The 19,715-nt window shown below is 43.6% G+C and overlaps 1 protein-coding gene across 4 annotated transcripts in view; it reads right to left on the bottom strand.

Annotated features, from left to right (window-relative positions):
• Positions 1 to 8,498: 8,498 nt before the first annotated feature.
• Positions 8,499 to 19,715, bottom strand: part of cyth1a (cytohesin 1a) — a 39,257-nt gene continuing 28,040 nt past the window's right edge. For 3 of the 4 annotated variants that reach the window (XM_070982180.1, XM_070982182.1, XM_070982181.1), the window contains exons 3-13: positions 19,481 to 19,545; positions 18,229 to 18,295; positions 18,017 to 18,135; positions 16,702 to 16,782; positions 16,362 to 16,474; positions 15,376 to 15,524; positions 15,167 to 15,279; positions 11,424 to 11,502; positions 11,253 to 11,321; positions 10,753 to 10,907; positions 8,499 to 9,940 (exon numbers count right to left, since the gene is read on the bottom strand). In XM_070982180.1, the coding sequence (XP_070838281.1) occupies positions 9,862 to 9,940; positions 10,753 to 10,907; positions 11,253 to 11,321; positions 11,424 to 11,502; positions 15,167 to 15,279; positions 15,376 to 15,524; positions 16,362 to 16,474; positions 16,702 to 16,782; positions 18,017 to 18,135; positions 18,229 to 18,295; positions 19,481 to 19,545 (1,089 nt within the window). In that variant the 3' untranslated portion in view covers positions 8,499 to 9,861. The remainder of the gene's footprint in view (positions 9,941 to 10,752; positions 10,908 to 11,252; positions 11,322 to 11,423; positions 11,503 to 15,166; positions 15,280 to 15,375; positions 15,525 to 16,361; positions 16,475 to 16,701; positions 16,783 to 18,016; positions 18,136 to 18,228; positions 18,296 to 19,480; positions 19,546 to 19,715) is intronic. The other variant, XM_070982179.1, reaches the window with a different exon arrangement.

Genomic DNA, 19,715 nt, shown 5'->3' with positions numbered 1-19,715 from the left:
AATAATACGTTATATGTTATGAGCCGCTCATATGTTTTTGTGTAATACCTTAATCTGAAGAGTACTTAGCAGTAACAGCTGTCATATAAATGTAGTAGAGTGAAAAGGGCAACATTTCCCTCTGAGTTGTAGAAGTATAAATTACCAAAAAATGGGAATCCCGAATAGAAATACCTCAAATTTATACTTGTAAATGCCACTTTCCAATGCTGGCATAGATTATTATCCCTCGAAAATGTGTCCATCTATCTCCCAGCCGCTGTGGATTCCTTTTTTAACAGAGGCCTATTACATTGCCAAGAATGCTTTTTGAATAAATCATTTGATTCCTGATTTTATGACGTACTTTCTGGCATTGTTTGACGTTGGCCCTGCCAGCAAATGACCAACAAACTTTTCGACTCCAGGCACCGCTCCAATATTTACACAGCAGCGCACTGTGGCCCATTGACGGGGCCAGTGCCAATTCTGCTCTTCTCAATGTTAACAAGAGGAGGAGGAAGGCTTTTTGTATGACAGCGGGAGTGCTGTGATAAACGTGTTCATTTCCAGAGCCTGTTTTCTTCCTTTTGCTCTGATTTTCCTGGCATAACCCAAGCAGATAATGATGCGATTGTTTAGTGCTGTTGTGATGAGTTGCAACTGGAGGGGCATGTGGGTCAGTTGCCAACATTTTAATCATGTGACAGTGAACTGGGAACTGGGGCTATTATTGAGACAGACAGCACAGGACTAATTCCTGAGAGACCCGTGCTAGAATTTCATAACCCCTTCTTTCCAAATCACAAATAGCTGACACAATGAGGCAGTGACTATTTTGACATTTAGTGCTACCTTGTGAAAATGGATACAGGAAAAGCACACTGGGAACATGTGATTCTGCCAGTTTGACTGCACAGTCATGGTGTTGAGGAAGAAGTTAAAGAAAGAAAGAAATGTCACAAACGTCATCAGGGCCCGCCACCCGGTGTGTCATTATTTTCCATGGCGAGCAGCATTGAGCCAGATGTGGTTGCTAAACACATGGCCCCTCAGCAGTTACTGGAAAGTTGGAGTTCAAAATGTGTGAGATTAAAGTGTGTAATCAGCTGATCCACAGTGCACCACGCCGGATTCTTCGCTGTTATAGGATTACAGGCTCTAAAAAGACTTTTAAAGTATGAAATAAGCTTCTTGTTTACTTTGCAAGGAATGGTTCGAGATAAACTTCTTTTCTTGGCAAGAGTTACATGAGAACATTAATTCCTCTCTCATGTTTGTGGGGTAAATATGCAGCCAACGTATCTGGAGCCAGCAGCTAACTAGCAGTTAGCTTATCTTAGAATAAAGGCTGGACACAAGGGGAAACAGTTAGCCTGGCTCTGTCTAAAAGTAATAAAATCCACCTGCGAGCACCTCTGAACTGCAAGTTTTGTCTTATTTGTTTAAACAGTACAGAAAACTAAGTGTAAAAGCAAAAATCTGCTGTTTTACAGGCCCAGACTATTTCTTGTTGCCATTCAACCGTTGGACAGAGCTAGCAGTTTTCCCCTGTGTCCAGTCTGTGTGCTAAGCTAAGATAAGCTAAGCTAACCAGCTACTGGATATCTTCATATTCACCATACAAGCACGAGAGTGGTATCAAGCTTCTCATCTAACTCTCAGCAAGAAAACAGAGCCCGCCCCCAAAAATGTCAAGCTACTCTTTTAATATACTTTACGATGGGTGAGTCATGCCAAACGAGAGGGAAAACTAATTAACGTTGAAGGAAACCGTCACGTGCAGGCTTACAATCTGCACCTCTTTGATCTCTGCACTGAAATAAGTACGAGGTCATACCGCCGTGATGCTGCAACTGGAGAGCGCACATCTGCCTCATACTGTCGTGGAAAGTAAATGCGCTGAAGTAATGTACTTAAGTACAATTCTGAGGTACTTTGCATGAATATTTCCATTTTCTGCCACTCTATACTACTGGAAAGAAATTCAGAGGCAAATACTGTATCTGACAACTTTAGGTACTATGTGATGTGCACATTAATGCATTGATACTGACAGTCTGCACTGTGAGTACTTTTACTCTTGGTAAAAGTATATATCTCTATTAAGAGCTGAGTATTTCTTCCACCTCTGACCATGCCCCTCCCCCCCAACCCCCAAAATGGCCAGTGTCTAGATCAGGATCAACTGCTGCCTCAAACATTCAGATTGCATCATGGCAGATAATATGATCGATCTGACGCTGCCCGCCTATCTGGGCCCGCCTGCCGCTGCCGCCACCATCCGTTTATCAGTATCAAATGCTTGGAGACAAAGGGAGCCAATGACATAATCGGGATCTTCAAAATGGACTTTGATTCCCACAAACCCCAGAAATAGCTGGCTGATGTCATTGAGCAGATGGTAATAAATCTGTCTGCAGTACAATAGCAGGTTGGCTGGGGGATGCTTTAGCTGAGAACACCTTCTTTCAATGTGTTTTCATATATGCACCCTCATGCTTGTACATGCATACCTCATTCACATGCAAATAGAATAACATGGTGGTTATTCACTGCAGTCATGCAAACACAGACACGCACACTTCCTCTAGAACGCAGTCATAGTAACTTGATCCCGAGCTGTGCCAGTAAGTCTGACATTTCCGGATGGATTTCATGTGTACGTGCAACATTCACTCAGGTTTTGCGGTTACCATCCTGATAAGAGCGCTGATAGAGATCTGAGATATGAGCCAGGCAGATGACAGGAACGTTTCAGTGGATCAGAGGGGATTTACCTGGAAGATGTCCTGCAGTTCTAGAGGGGGCAGATCTTGATTGCAGGCTTTCCCTCAACAATAAGCTTTCCTTCATACCCCACATTGTCTAGCAGGGCCTGACTCAGCCGCAGATGTACGAGGATACTACCCAGGATGCATCAGTCACCCAGAGGAAAGCTTTGATCCTGGCTGTTCCCTCCATCAGTAACTGACTCCACATGTGTGTATGACGGGGCATTCAATGACCTTGCACGAGAAGTCTTCATGGTAGACACAATGAAGTCATATCTGGGGACTATAAACTGACTACACGGGAGAGCTGAATAGAGCCTATTGTTGCTGGTGCAGGTGTGTTCCTGCTCGAGCGAGTTGCAGGAGCCCTCTTTCATCTTCTCAGCCTGTTTCCTGATTTTAGATAGCTGGTAATAAAAATGCAGCTGCATCGTCAGTCAGTCAGTATGTATGCATTTCTTTCACGGCACTGTTCTCTTTGTTTCTCAAACCACCGGCGACAATAATCCCCATTCTTCTCTCTGGGCCTTTCGCTGTAGATGTGAACCTCCTACACTTTGAGGTTTGTGACCTCTGCAGAGAGCAGCTCTGTGTCGCCGAAAGGCCTAACAGAGGGAACTCCTGTCTCCACCGCCTCTCCTACATACTCCACATATGTATTCTGTTTGCAGGCTTCACACAGAGCAGCTCAATGAAACTCCTTTTACTTCTCCTCTGCAGCTTTTTTTTATTAGATTTTTTTCCAAGATCAACAGAATCAAAATAATAAAAAAAAGAGTGCTACAGTAAGCTGGTCCTGGATCAGGGCTCAGAAAGGAGCACTGCAGTCCTCTCGCTCTTCAAGGCATTTCCTTTCATCCCCTTGTAGCTAGGCACTCCCTGTAGACAGGAAATTCTTCTGGAGCCCCTCCAAACCACGGCCTCTTTTTCCCTGTTTTTTTCCCGGTTTTAGCTCGAAATCTTGGAATCCTAGAACAGTTTGTCCCAGCCCTCGACCTGCATGTAAACAAACAATGTGCCTGTTAAAGAAATCACTCGGGCTTATCCAGCTCCCAACAGAGATTTCTGCAGTGCTGCATGCCTGTAATTAATAAGCTGCACAATAAGCTGCAATCAACAGGAGATAGTACACAGGATGCTCCAATAAGGCCTGAGATAAATCGTAAAAACCCAACAGGGAAAAATGTGCTTCTTTTCACACCACATTACAAAAAAAAAAAACCTACAGAGTTTCCCAGAATGAGAGCCACCCACAGTTCAATGAATGTGCAGAAAACTCCCACAATACCATTTTCCCGCTGGGACAAACAACCTTCTGTCTTGTTCACACAGTTATTCTGAAGGCCCTACATCAGCAAGTTGACTTCAAAAAGTATTGTACACAAGAAGAAAAAAAAAAGTTGGATTCATCTTTCCAGTAAATCTAATTGATGTGGCACTCAGACAGCATGTATCTCTCAACTCAATTCCATTCAGTCAAATTCAATTCCTCGAGCTGATTGCATTCAGGAACAAATACTGAGATTTAAAGTTAGGGTGGCTGCATCATTTCTCAGATGTAATTTAAGAATGCCAGTAAGTGCAGTTAGTCCAGTCCTCCCGTTTATTGTTAAAGTACCTTTATTTAGCTTCACAGGGCCACCTATTCTTTATAGCCGGGTCATAAAGGACTGCAACATGATAGTACCTGATAGTACCACTCTCTCTTTAATTACTTCAGCATTCCCGTATATGGGTCAGTATGTCACATAGAAACGGGACCGAAATAATATTTAAGCAGGAAGAAGTGCAGCAGTTACAGTCAGTAATAACTTTTAGGAAAGTTTTATTTCACATGGAGAGATTAGGGACGCCTCATTTCAAAACACAGCAGCTGCTCAGCTTTAACGTTCAGATTTAAGATTCTGTGGCGTTGTGTCAAGCTGAAAGCTGAAGCGAGGCCCCCGATCTTCGTCTTCTCCTCTGCTCCAGCTAGTTTTAATTAGATGTTTTGCAGGATTTTCAATTCTCAAACTTACACAACTGCATGTTTGTGGGGAAATACGCTGAAATGATCAGTAAATCACATGTTCCACATCCCGGCAGTATCTTACTCTCTGCGCTGACCACAAGCCAAACTTTTACTGTTTTTCACTATCAGTGCTACAACCTCGCTCTCAGCGGGCCTGCTTACGTGCACCAGCAAGATGCTGTGATATACTGTAAATACGCTGTTTGCATGGTTATATGAGTGCGTGCCAGGCAGAGAGCGAGAGATACATGAAGAGAGATAGTGGAAGGGGGGAAGGGGCGGGAAAGACTTTGTTGTGGCTGTTTTCTAACTCCCTTTCTCAGAAATCCTGCCCCGAGGATGAATGCAGTGTCCCTTTGCAGAGCAGGAGATTCCTGAAGTGATTTGAACAGGATTTGTTCTTCCAGTAAAGCAACAATACATCTGTCAACACAGCACCTGAAGTGTGTATGGACCTAAAACACCGTATCTCAAAAGCCTTTTTGAGTATGAGTTGAACTTAGCTCCATTCTGTCTGTGTGATGTTTTTTTTTTTTTTGGGGGGGGGGTGCATTAACTGGGTGGTAGTGTTACTAGAGATCTGATGGGATGCTGTCTTTCACACCTTGTGCTGTTTTTCTCTGAAAGCAGTGATGATTCACATGACTCGCAGCTTTTAACCGTAACTTCAAAGTGTATGTATGCACAACTGAAAACCGAGAAACCTGTTAAAGCACATTCTGTGCAGCTGTGAACTGATTTGCAGGAAAATGCCCACCAGGCTGCGTTGCATTTCTGTCTGCACGCGTGTCTGTGTGTAACATTCTTTTGCCTGCATGAGCCCATACGAGAAAGGGCCCTTCTCGTGCCAGCTGAGGTCAGGTCCGGACACGGTGGGGTGCACCCTTCTCCCACTGCGGTGGGCTGAGAGGCAGGGGGAGGCCTCCAGCGCTTCTGGGAAACAGTCTGGGCCTAATTGGAGCCTGACTGGTCTCACATGTCTCCACTTACTGGAGGAGACGGAGGATCCCGCTGCCTGGCCTATGACAGCTGCTGTAGGCCCAGGCCTTTCCCACTTCATCAGCATAACCACAGAGAAGTGAATTCACCGAGCAGGCCTGACATGACAGCATGACTGAGCGGTGTGGTCTGCTGCGTTTGGGTGCAGTGAGGTCAGGTACTGCTCTGTGCCACTGTGCCACATATTGTGTTTGTCAGACGAGTATTTGACCTTGATAAATCCCTCCCAGCACAGTTTGTCCCAAAGATCTCCTTTCTGTACAGTGTGTGAACCCTCCTCCTATTGTTCCCTCTCAATTCATTCTGGGTAAGGAGTGACGAACTCCCCCCCCCCCGCGGCGTACAGTGTATTACGTTCCCCTTCTCACGCTCTCATGCACACAAACTTTTCATGTGCCTGCTGATCCGCGCTGCAGTGAGAAATACGAGAAGTGAAGAACAGGGCAGATGGTGAAAAACAAAGACTTCCCTGCTGCTGCTGCTGCTGCTGCTGCTGCTGCTGCTCCACCACCGCCACACATTCTCAAACTGTTTTTTTTCTCAGCTTACTTTTTTTTTTATCGTGGCAACGTGCCTCTCATTTCCCATCAGTCACGGTCACCTCCTTGGCCCTGCTCTGTAATTCTCAAAAACGTCATGATCATCCTGTTTTACAGCAGCGGTGCAAAACATCGTTTGACTGCAGGCGTGTAAACTGACTACGGGCAATTTACGATCTACTTTGTGTTCTCAGCAAAACTCTATTAATTTAATATCAGAATGCACAGATGCAAAGCAGGAATCTTGCTTTGCGAACGTCTTGCTGTTATGTCTTTGCAATGCACATCTGGAACAAATTGTTTCATAATTTGTACCCATGTTCCCCCAAAGCACTGCAGGCTGTGGCCCAGAGGAAAATATCATACAAATAAGCACCTATTCATTTAGCCTTGAATTTGATTTTGGGTATAATTTGGTTTTGCTGGAAAACAAAAACAAACAGATTTTAATCCTTCTCAGATCAAAGCGCTTTTGAGAGCAATTCTCCTTTTTCTTTTTGCCTTTTGCTGCTCAGATAAACATGTCTCGACTTGAATAAACTCAGGTATTCCCAAGCTTTTAAACCCCATGACAGAACTCACTCTGCTTTCTGGCCTACTACCTGCTCAACATTACCCATCAGTCTCTGCAATGTTACAACTACAATGTATGTGTCAGTAAAATTTAGCACTTACAGTGAACACTCAGCTGGGACTGAAGCTGACTGGTTTCGCTAAAGGAGCTTTTAAAATTGCAAAATTTGACTAGATCTGTCTAAATCTAGGAGTGAAGACAGTATTTGAGTCAAGTCGAATGGCAAGACGCTTTCTCAGCCACAGAGGATTTTAATACAAATATGCACAAAATGACATTAAGGTAAGTTCTTTTTCATAAAGTCATTGAATGTAACCCATAATATCTGAGTCAAGCTCAGCAGACGCATGTGCACGCTGTCTTTGAGCCTGAATGCTGATAACAAACATGGCCTGCTGTTTCCTGCATGCCCATTCCATTGAGAAAAAGTCATTTCTATTGATTGCTTTTCCAGGCATCATTTAATATGATACATATTCACTTGTAAATATCGACCTTTCCCTGCTGCCCCGATGTTTGTGCCATAAATACGTTAAAAGTGAGCTCATGAAAAGATGTGAAATGTTATGAAGCTGTAAATAAAGCCTGGATTTAAACAGGAACAGCTTTGTTTTTTTATAGAGGGTAAATGTGGTTAGACTAGTGCAAACTTTGAAGTTCAAGACAGCCCTCATGTGGAAGTGGTATTCAGTATTCATGGACATACAGTAGCATGGCCTCACTTTCCCCATAATTTAACTAGTGCTTGATTTGGCAAGACTGTAATTCATCTGAAATTAATAAGAAACATAAAAATGCACTTTGACCTGCTTCCTTGCAGCAGTTCACTCAACAGGCCTTATCATATACTGCCACCTGCTGGTTATTTCAATACTGTGACATGCTGCTACCAGCCAGTTCAGTAAAAGATACTCAGCCAGCGTTGAGTCAAATTTGTCTTTATTTCAGCTTGATTAAATGGTAATGACCAAGACCTCAAATCAAATATTATTGAACAGAATAACAAAAGAAAATAGCACAACTAATAAGAAACCAAAATGAAGACAAAACATCCACTATACATTTAAGTATGTACAACTCTGATAAATAAACCAATACTGACTAGAATTCTGATTGTTTTGCATTTTTCCTTATTTCTCTAGGATTAGTGAGCGGAGAGCAAGAGAACCAGGAAACAGAGAATGACAATGAGGAGAATGACCAGCAGGCACAGATGAAGAGAAGGGAGACGACTGCAGACGAGAGCGGAGGCGACAACCGCTCGATGCACATCTGCAAAACTGTACCTCAACACAGCTTTTGCTATTCAACCTGACGTCGTGTCGCTGCCTCAGCGTGAGCAGTCGGCCATCCTGCCCCTCCACCGCAGTACATTCCTCATACAACTCGCAGTTTTGTATTGTTTCACATCACTTTGGATCCTGAGACGGCAGACAACCCATTCTTTTCCACGCATAGCTTTGATCAACCACATGTTTATTTGTGCTGCTTTAAAGCCTCTACAACAATATGCAATATATTATGTCTTATACATAAACAACCTGAAGCACACAGTACTGTACAATGATCAATGAGGTTGGGCTGAAGGCTGAAAACGACGCCAGATTGTGTTTTCCCATTAAAAAGGTAACTCTCGACAAAGAAAATGTAGAAAAGGCAGGAAACGAAGATTAAACGTTGTTCGACTGGGAGAAGAAAACTGTGAATTACTGTCGCTAACCAGCAGCTTTTCTCATCACATTTCATCTAGAGCGCCAGGCACTGTGCAGCAGTAAAAGTAACTAACAATTAAATTGCTTTTTGTATGATACAGCAATAGAAAGTGGTCTTGTGTTGGTGAGAGCAAGAGAAAAATGTATGGGAAGAAAAAACTAAAAAAGGGCCACCAGTTCTTAATTCCAGACAACTTAAAACCTCAAAAAGACGCCCGGGGTGATAAACAGTCATCCCCTTCACAAAGACAATAATCCTGCATCTCCAGGAAATGAACAGCGAGAGCCAGATCCAACACCGAGACCCTGTCCAGACAAGCAGACCCTCTCATGCGCGGCAGCGCGTCCCCACACTGCAGCTTCACATTTACAAAAAGAAGAAAAAAACAAAACAGTTCAGTCTGGGACACAGATGAGGCTTTCATTCCTCACATGGCTGTCGTGTTGTGAACGGGATCCACGTCAACGGCGACGTGGAAAGTTTCAGAACATCGTAACAATCTCCTGAGTGGCAACTTTTTTTTTTTTTTTTTAAACAGAGAAGTTTTTGTTTTCTTTTTTCTATAAAATCACTAACAGTTGGCAACTTAGACCCCTCCTTCCCACCACCCCCCTGCAGTTTCTGTTGCAAGACCTTTTATTTTTTATTTTTTTTTTAGAAAAGCAAACAAACAAAAAAAGACCGGAGAGGAATCGACGGTAAAAGCTGTAAAAATAGACACGTATTACCCTAACATATTAAAGCACATCAGAAAGGGTCTTTACTTTTCTTTCTGAATATTTTGGTTGGGGTGCCACACTCGGTCAGACCTGCTGAGTTTAAATGATGAGTGCTACGGGGGGGCTGCATGAGTGTATGCATGTTGTGTGTGTGTGTGTGCAATGTATACAGGAATTGTTTTTTTTTGTTTTGTTTTGTTTTGTTTTGTTTTTTAAAGCATCTTCAAAGGGGATTTTGCTGAGTTCCACAGCAACATTCCCATTTGGCCTCATACACAGAGAGCACATACAAAGCTGAGAGAGAAAGAGAGACATTCAGACAGGAGGTTAGAGGAGGCTTTGGCTCTGACTCTTATCTAGAAACCCCAGCATGCTTCCTGTTTTCCTGGCCTGTAGAGTCCCAAAGCCAGAGCTAGTATGTATCCTAGAGAAATCCCCTGGAGAGGTCTGAGGCAGACCTCAACCGTGGCCTCTGCACGGGGCCAGACAGGGGGAGCAGATACCCCCCGACCCCCTGCTCTGTCAAGTGCAACATCAGGAGCGCTGAGCAGCTCTAGTGCCTCTTCATGGACGACACCTTCTTCTTCCTGGCTGCCAGCATCTCGTAAAAGGGGTCTCTGCTGATGGCGGCTCTGTGGGAACAGAGGACAATGTCAGTGATAACAATGGCACCCACGTGCAAACTGCTGCACTGATGCAGAGCGGTAATGAGAAAACTTGGTGCATCTGCAAGCAAGTTTGCAAGTTTCTGCTTCTTCATTTTCAAAATGTATGTGTGGATGCGTTTGATAAAAGTCAAATGAGGCTGTAAAATCTTCTCCTTTCATTTTTAACCGTTTGTTTTGCTTACTTAGAGATCTGCTCAGCATAACCAACGCTAACATGCCCCCCATTTGTCTCTTTGCATTCTATAACCGGAAAATCTTCTGAGCTGTACCGATCACATGAGGACCTCATTTACCGTACGCTGCGGTGATCAGCATCCGCAACAGGAAACACCTTGTGGAAGTGTGAAGACGTTGTGAAAATTTCAAAACAATCTGCTCCAACTAGGGCTGTAAGCCAATATTCTGATTACTTTGGTCAATACTGAGATCACAGTTATTCAATATTATTTAACATTGGCTTTGGAAACATCATGCATTTATTGGACTTTCATAAATTTGAGTCCAATCTTGTTCTATTGTGTCAATTGGCCAAAATGTAACCAAATATAGCCACACTTCACTGACTTAATGGCAGACACTGCACGACAACACTTCCTGTTTACATCTCCAAAAGGTTTTCCCATTATGGGAGCTGTAGTTCTAAAACTTGAGCATAATTATCCCCCAATCGAAGCAAGATAAAAACCCATGACCAGCAGCCATGAGCCTCACATGCAAGTTACAAACACACCCTGTATCATACTGTGCCTCTGAGAAGTGACAGGAAAAACACTTACTTGATGCTGTTCATCCATACATCTTTCTCCTCCGCGGTGGGGGCAGAGATACGGTAGAAGGTGTGGTTGCCCTCCACAACGCGCCCGTCAGCCTCGGTCTTACAAGCTTTTATCACCTGATCCTTGTTGTCAGGAATGAAGAGCTCAAAGCAGTTCTGCAGAAGTGAAGTGGGTGGAGGTTAGAGGTAGAGATAGTGGAGAAGTACAAAGCCTTACATTTAAAGAAATAACAGAAGGCTATAAACTATTAGCCCCATGCAGTTCCATATGTGTCCATATCTACGTCATATAACAAGGTTTTGAGCTTATCAAGCTTCAATGATCAATTATGTCTACTGATCTCTAGATAAACCTTAAAGGTTAAAACTGTGGAAATTAATGTGAAATAATCCCAGTTGCCAGTTTTCTAAATGGACAGCACTGGAGAAAGTCCAAAAATGCCAGCCCTGCTCTGACTGGGTGTAGTAACAGAATAAACCAGCAGAGGGAGCTGCACTCACAGGCTTCTTATCCTCCACCTCCTTGATGCTCAGGTTCTCCAGTGGGATGATTCCTCTTGGCTCTTTGTCCTGGACAAATATAAGAAATGTAGTTGACAGAGCGCTGCATGCAGGGGACAGCAGGAACAAAGTGAGCGGTGTCTTCACTGTGAGAAACCAAGCTGTACTCACTGTGGTGTACTCAAAGTAGTACAGACAATTGTCTGTGAGGATGAACCACCTCCTCTTCCAGGTTTTAACTCGTCCCCCTGCGGAGCAAGCACCCAGCGTCAGAGAGAGTCGGCAAAGGAGAGAGGGAGAGGAACGAGCACCGAAGCGCCGGGTCGAGCAGCAGACAGGCAGACAGATGAATGGGCAGACAGACAGATGACGGCTCCAGAGGACTCCTTTTACCCAGAACATCCCGCTATTCACCCTGATCCACCATCGCACCATGCGCTCACCATCACCACAAATGCATAGCCTTCAGGTCTCTGAGTGTTTTTTTTTTTTTGACTTAATAACCATTCATTCCTCCTCCCTTTTATTTGTTGATTTGAGGGCTTTTAGCTATTTCACACCTAAATTTCAACAAAAGCTCTGACACTTAACAGTTAAATAGCCAATAAATGTCACATTAAGGAAAACTGGAAAGCTACATGTCCTCCATAAATGTCTTGGTGTGTCTGGAAACTCTCCTCACTTGCTGTCTCAGAGGAGTAAGGCAGGATCGATACACAGGACGCAGATCTATGTGCTTTGTATTTACTGAACTTAATGAACTACCACCCAAATGAAGTTACTAGAGGACAGTTATAAAAGTGGAAAGCACTGCAATCAATATATCTGAGGATTGAATGTGGAAAGTAAGGAGTGACTGAGGATTAAGTTCTCTTTCAAGCCCAGTGGGGGCTCTCATGGTTAACTCTACGCTTGCTGATCTCTGACCCCCTTTTATCACCCATACTTCCTGTGAGGGGAAACCTGATCATGGTAGCAGATGGCAGTCTCGCTCTGGGAGGATGGGATGCCAACAGACTGAGGAGGGCAGGAAGCTCAGTGCCTGGAGCTATGCTCGGCTTCTCTACAGGCATCTCAGACTTGAATTTCCTGTTTTGGCTTTGTTAAGTTGCTTCTCAGTCATATAGGAGCAGTGTCCAGTGAGATGTGGGGGGGTGGGGGGGTTCTCTCTAAACATGACATTAAGACCTAAGCCTTGTCTAGACTTGGCTATCCCACCACCAATGTTAGTAAAAAGCTGCATCGTGAAACCCATCTACCAGGATAGAGGAGGCTTTGAAGAGGTTTGTATCCAGACATGTTAAACACACTTGTATTATCATATAGCAGCAGTAGCGCTGTATATGATTTCCCATCATATCACAGACATCATGATAGGTGAAACACTTCAGTCTATGCTTGTTATTTTCTACAGGCGCCATCAACACGCTTCACTCGACAGGCAGAGATGGAGAGTCCCTCGCCACATCTCCACTCTTCAGCGTGTTGCAACAAAAAAAGCAGACAAACAGAGAACACAGACGCGATGGCAGAATCACACAGCTGACGGCCTGAGAGTTCATTGGGTTGGGCTGGAGGCTGTGATTGGTTTCATGGTCATGTCAGTTCCTGTCACGCCAATAAAGAGAGATGACCTCCTCCTCGTGCAAGAATGTCTGGGACGAGGCGGGACGTCCCAGCGGATTGTTGCAGAGGTGTGTGGATGGTGCTAGGCCGGAGTGGAGCTGAGTGGAGGGAGGCACCCATGCAAGACGGGACTGTGGGAGGCTGGGCAAGTAGAGGTTAAGAGGGAACAGGTTTTCTTGTAAATCATATCCAGCTGTTGACAGATTTATGATCCCTTTGGAAATGATTTATCTTGTCAGGATAAATTAGTAACTGGCTTTTTTTAGTGCAAAAAGGTGCCCTTAACACATTCAATTGGCACCTTCTTGCACCAGGGCATTAAGTACAACAATGCACAGTCAAACTACTAACCATGTGCACCAGAGGTATATATTTAGCATGCATGAATCATTTGAACCATGCCTGAATCCCTTTCAGCACACTCCTCTGCCCACGCTTCTCTCCCACAGTTTGGTCCAGTCCGGTCCAGCACCACATCGGGCCGCAGCCACACTGTTACCCTTCAGATCCATTTACAGCATAAGATAAGGAGAGCAGAGCCACACTGTTGGAAAGGTGCAGTATTCCCTTTTCCATGCAACCCAAGAGCAAGACACAGTAAGCCAATGGGTAAATGGATTCCCGATCATTTTGGAGTTAAGCAAAAATCCTTTGTTGTTCTCGCTTTATGGAAAAAAGGGATAATGCAGCTTCTATAAAAACAGAGATCAAAGAGAGTGACCACCACAGCATACAGAGAAAAGAGGGTCAAACTGCTCAGTAGAGTGGTCACAAAGCATCAGCTCCCCGAGCCGAGCCCACGGGGTGACAAACGATCCCGGCGACCGCCCACAGAGATAAAAGAGTGTGGACAAACCACCAGCTCAATGAGAGACTGAACAGACAAACATCTGAGGTTCGAATGAGTCAATGGAGAGACAAGAAATAAATTTTTAAACAATCTACAGACAAAACAAACCCCTGTGCGAACGTATAAAAATGAGGAAGAGAACAAAAGCATGGCGGACCACCAAAAGCACCTGAGAGCTGAGAGATGGACTAGTGTTTGGGAAGAGCAGGTGTACATACCTCCTGAGGAAAGACAACAGCCAAAATCATGGGAACAAACAAACGAAGAGGAAAAGGAAAAAAAAATCAAATTAAATGATAAGGAATTATTGCACCACAGTCCTGTTAATCTGGTTCCCGGGAGGCTTTTTGATGCATCGCTTTCAGTTTTAATTTGAGACTGTATTTTCTAATGAGGGTCAACAGATTTGACATATCTGCTGTTATTGTATCAGTCCACAAGGGGGAGATCTACTGTAAAGCGCTACATAAAAATATGGCCTCCATTCGGGTCCAGTTCTGTGCATTTTACCTTCCACCCGGAATGTTTTACTCAATTCTGCCAATTTGGAGTAATTGGAGAAAGAGTAATTCCTCACTCCCTTTGCGTAGTCAGTTGTAAAGATTCACAGCGACTGAAAGATTCAATTTCACTTGGCACATTCATGCTTTATTAGATTCATTGTGAATCTGTACAACAGAGAGAGAGAGAGATCTCAGAGGAAACAGAGGACGAAGAGTTCAGGGCTCTAGAGTTGTGCAAAAAAAAGTAACAGCTGACATCCTGTGTACACGTGTGTGTGCATGTGTTTGTGTCTTAACATATGTTAAACTCAGAAATTAAAAAGGTCATGACAAAAGGTCCTTAAAATGACATGATAATATTGGTTAAATTCAATTAATAATATATATTATATACCAAAATATCCAAAGAAAAATGCCCTACCCCCCCAAAAAACTCTAATCATGGGGAAAAAAAACCCCAAACATTTTAAACCTTGTGTATGTACAGTATATGTATGTTCGTGTATGTGCAGACACTTAATCTACAAGCTGTAAAAGTCAGCACTCGTGCATGTCAGTGTATGAATATGCCCCGTCTTCAATAATTCAAAGGCCTCCACATGTGGTGGTCTGATCTCAGGGCCACATTCATAATACATTAAAGCGGGCAGAGATGTCTTCAGATGTCTCGGCGAGACGAGTGCATACACACCTATTCACATATGCTCACAGACACGTTCACACACTCACACCTAGGCTCACAAACACACACACACGGGTGATTGACCTCAGGGGAAACATTGGTTATCACTTTATGGACGCAGAGTTTCAACCTTGTGCTGCTATGAAAACACCACACAAAGTAACCTATCCGCACGGCCACACAGACCAGCCATTATTTTGGTAATTAAGTATGTGCCCACATAACTGTGTGCATGTATTTCCAGTGTCACTCACCCAGTTTTAGCAGCCAGCCCTCTCGGTCTGGGTTGAAGAAAGTGTGTGTGAGGTCGTTGCCGTCATCCTCTGGGATTTTGAAAGGCTCATTCTTGATGCTCTCATACAAATTCTACAATTATAAAAGTTAACTGTGAATACAGAGCAGGTTTGACACAGGGATGCGGGGAAGAAAGAGGAGCACAGTGAGTTTTAAAGCCATACTTACCCTGAGCAGGTCTTCAGGTAAGTCTCCTCCATCGTTGATTCCTCTGTTCATAGAGATGAATCGCTCCACGGTAGGCTTGTCCTTCACATTTGGGTTGTGGAGGCTGGTGTTTAGCATGATGATGGCAAATGACAGGATGTAACAGGTGTCTGTAACACACACAAATAAGAGTGATCACACCATAGACATGGAAGAGCTTTATAAGATGGAAAATGCTGTCTTGCTGTTTACCATAAAACTGCTGCCAGTGTTTAATGTAGTGTTTAAATATGAATGTCAATTAGCTGAGCTGAAAGGACTGCACTTAGGGGACCACAGTCGAACAGAGAGGAACAGATAGGCAAAGCTTCGTTAGCGAGGAGAGTGGGAGGGAGTGAAAGGCTGTGCGTGGGTAGCTAAGTATGCATGTGTGTTTCTGGCTGTGCCCGCTAATGTGTGTTTGTGTGTGTTTGCTAAAAGACAACGTGACCAGCACACGGCTGACGCAGCACCACTTTATCTGGCCCGTTAGGCTGTTGAGAAGTCCCATGCATTATTCACATCCATCTGCATCTATGTTAGAGGCAGTCGGCTGTCTGCTACGGGCATTATTTCCCAAAAGCCAGACAGTCTTCCGTAACACAGTTCACCTCAGCAGACTTTGTGTCTGCTAAATAAAGCAGCTCAGATAAGAGTTCCATTGACATGCTATTAGATCTCAGTGCAATATGAAAAATTAAGGGCTTCATGGAGGCAACTGGTATAATCTCTTAAGAAAGTTAAAATTAGTTGTTATTATTATTGTTATTATTATTATTATTATTATTATTATTATTATAATAAATTTGCTTAGAGTAACTACATTCATCAATACTGCTGACAAAACTGTAAGACTTACTCAATATAATTAAACCCTACATGCAGTTCACACCTTGTTCTCTATTTCACTGGTGACATATTTACACGTATTTAGCCAAAAGTTGGGCTGTATGGTATGATGTTGCTACCTGTGGACTGGAAAACCCCAGGGTTGCATTGGCAGTAGCGCTGAGCGAAGGCCTCCATCATGCGGTCGATCTTCTGAGCTTCTCCCGGTAGCCGAAAACTCCACAGGAACTGTCTGTCCGGGGACACAGCTCAGTAGTTAGCAACAGACTCACATTCACTGTGAAAAAACTAAGCGGGCTCTCTTACAACACAAGACTGAAACTAACGGCTGCATCTTTACAAAATGCAAATCGGGTGACTGAATCACACAAGGTGGCAAAGCTACGAGGATCTAAGCAAAGATTTGGTGAGTGTGTAGCAGACCAGAGGATGCACGTTCCTGGGGAGATGCTGTCTTACCTTAGGGCCTGAACCAGGTTGAGGTCTGTGAACTCATGAAGCTCCACAAAGGCATGGAGGACTTGGATATTGAAGTCATCTCTACAGGAGACAAAACATGGCACATTTTGGTGAACATTTCAAAAGTGCTAATCTGCATAACCAATACAAAATGAATACACAAAAAGATAAGTTCTGCGACTAATGGTTATTTTCAATATTGATTAATGTGCCAATTATTTTTTTCAAGTAATGGGCCAATTACTTGGCTTGTAAAATGTCAGAAAATATTGAATAATACATTTTACAAAGCCCAAAATTACCAGAATTCATTTCTAGTTTTGCAAAGATATTTCATTTCCAATCACATCTGCAAATACTGTGAATTAATATGAATTTTCTGTTGACTGATGAATGGATTAATGATTCTTGCTCTAGAAAAAACAGTACCAACACAAGTCTATAACTGTGCATTTTAAGAAGTGAATTTAAGGCTAAGACTAAACTAAACCAGACTTAACTGTCTGATTGCTGCCTCATTTGAAAAGAGGACCTAATCAGGAATGTGTCTGAGGACTCCTATCAAACCCAACAGAAGAGGAAAAACACCCTCCACCTCTCTTTCATTTATCATCTAATCTCGATCATGACATCATTCCTGACCTTCGTGCTCTTCAGAGTAAATGATCTGCCCTGTGAGATCATGAGAGAGCTCTAAGGAGGTCTCATACACTGAGTCATATCCAGGCGCTACTGGTCCCAGTGGACAAGTGACCAATCGTATCTCAAGGCTCCCCACGCTGCTCCAGCCCCTCCTTACAGAACGCTTGGAGAGCTTGATCACAATCAAATGGAGAGCAGTCCTCAACAGCATGAGCTCCATTTCCTGGTTCGACTTCAGGACCACACCCTGACTGTAACACTGCCTGCCATACAGTCCCTTAGCAGTACATACCATTACTATTTCCTGTATTATGTGTTCTCTCTAACATCGATGGTCTGAGGATGGTCTGAAAGATGGTTCAAACACACACATTCCTGAGTCATGAGTCTCTTGATCACGTTGCTTTTGAATGAGTAAGATAACCAAAGACAGATGGAGGCTATTGAGTAACGGACATCGTCTTGAGAGGATGATCTAAATGTGGGACCAATAAAGTGTGTTTGGGAAAGGATGGGTGTGTGCCTGACCACGAGGAAACAGCAATATGGAAAATATGCACTCGCTACTCAATGCTTTTATCAAACCACACGGATGAGGGTTGGTGAAGGATGATAGTGAAGTGTGAGAGGGAGATGCTTAAATAGAAAGAAAAACTACAATCTCTATCCTGACCTTTCTCCGAGGTAATCTCCGATGGCTGTTTTGTTGAGGCCCTCGCCCTTGTAGAGGAACTGAGCGATGTCGTCGCTGGTATTCTTCAGCAAGTCATTCTCAATCAGGAACTGGATCCCCTAAGAAAGAGACAGGGCCCCAGGTTACATTCTGCTAATGGAAATGTGGGATAAAACAAAGCAGTTTCTGAAGGATCTGTGAATTCCACCTACCTTTTTGGGGTCCATGTTGAATTTCTTTCGGCCCATGGCCACCTGTTTATTCCTCTGCATATTTTTCCTGGAACACCAGAGTTCAGGTTAGTTTCTCTAAATGTGGACCTAATGTCACATATGAACAAACCGTGGCATATAAAAAGTATTTGGTCCTTAAATGTCAGAGATTTCATAAATCGCAATTTCCGAAACACAAGCTAATGTCTTCAAATTGTTCATTTAATTCAACCATCAGTCACAAAACCCAAATGTCTAAAATTTAAAATCACAGAAAACTCACTGGAAAATATTCATGTTTGGGCAGCCAGGATGAGGGATTTTTGTGATATTTGCTTGATGAACAGCTGGATCATTGCCTTTTCATGGATACATATTCGATTTTTTTACCTTTTAGAAATGACTCGCATCAAACTTCATGCAAATCCAACAAATTGATGGTCCATTATTGTACTCATTCATCAGAGCTCAGACCATTCCAATAAATGTATTCACTTCATTTCCTGAAAGTGTCTTTCTCATTAACATTTTCCATTTGTTTGGCAGAGGTCGGCCTTTCCTCCCCCTGGACCGTGATGACAAAGTGTTGATAAAGCGTCTAACGACATGCATATGGGAATGTCTCATTTCTCAGGCCTCGCTTTATTCGAGGGTCAAAGTGCACTCCAAGTGTCCGCCATCACCATGGCTACGTCTCCGTCCCCAGCCGGTGAGAGGTCACCACTTCTTCCCACTGATTCACTCACACAAGCATTCCTTCGGTTTTTGTCTGCCAAAGTCCGACAGATGCTCCACGCGGCACAGCCTATCGTGTATTTTCTTCAATAAATGGATCACAGCAACTCTGATCACAAGAAGGTGCTGTAACCCTTAATGGGTTTTAGATCCAGGAGAGAGCGCTTTAGGATTATTCGGTAGCTGATGGGATCCCTATCCACTTGAGGAGACCAAACCCAAGCACTCCCTCCCTTGGGACCATCCATTGTCTGCTTCTGCCCGTACACCCACTGCATTATTCAATGAGGCCTCCCATCATGGGGGTTTGCCTGATGAAACATTTAAACTGCCTTAAAAGCATGGCCAATTTGGGGAGCGTATTTGGTGAGACGGGATAGTCCGACTTTGCAATCAAACATTAATAATTGACAGCTTTGTTTGCTAAGTTAATAGAAGGCAAACGGCAAGCCGATTCAGGCAAAACACAGTGGGAAATGTGTGTGTTTGCGAAAAGGGTCAGATCCCTTTTCCTTACCTCTCCTCAGTGGAACCCAGGTTCTCGATCTCACTCGTCACTTCTGCTATCTCATCCTTCAGCCGCTGCAGAAAAGACAGAAATGTCAGTTTTAAAATGTCACGAGTATGACGTGAGAATGAATTCATCATATGTCCACTAGTTTCCCTCACACCAGGAGGCATGGAGGGGTGTGACCAATACAAACAACATGCAAATATCTGCCTAAAAAGACAAAAGGGCTCTATTGAATAGT

The sequence above is a fragment of the Chaetodon trifascialis genome, chromosome 15 (genome assembly GCF_039877785.1).
Source record: "Chaetodon trifascialis isolate fChaTrf1 chromosome 15, fChaTrf1.hap1, whole genome shotgun sequence".
NCBI lineage: Eukaryota > Metazoa > Chordata > Actinopteri > Chaetodontiformes > Chaetodontidae > Chaetodon > Chaetodon trifascialis.
This window is presented reverse-complemented; position numbering and strand designations above follow the sequence as displayed.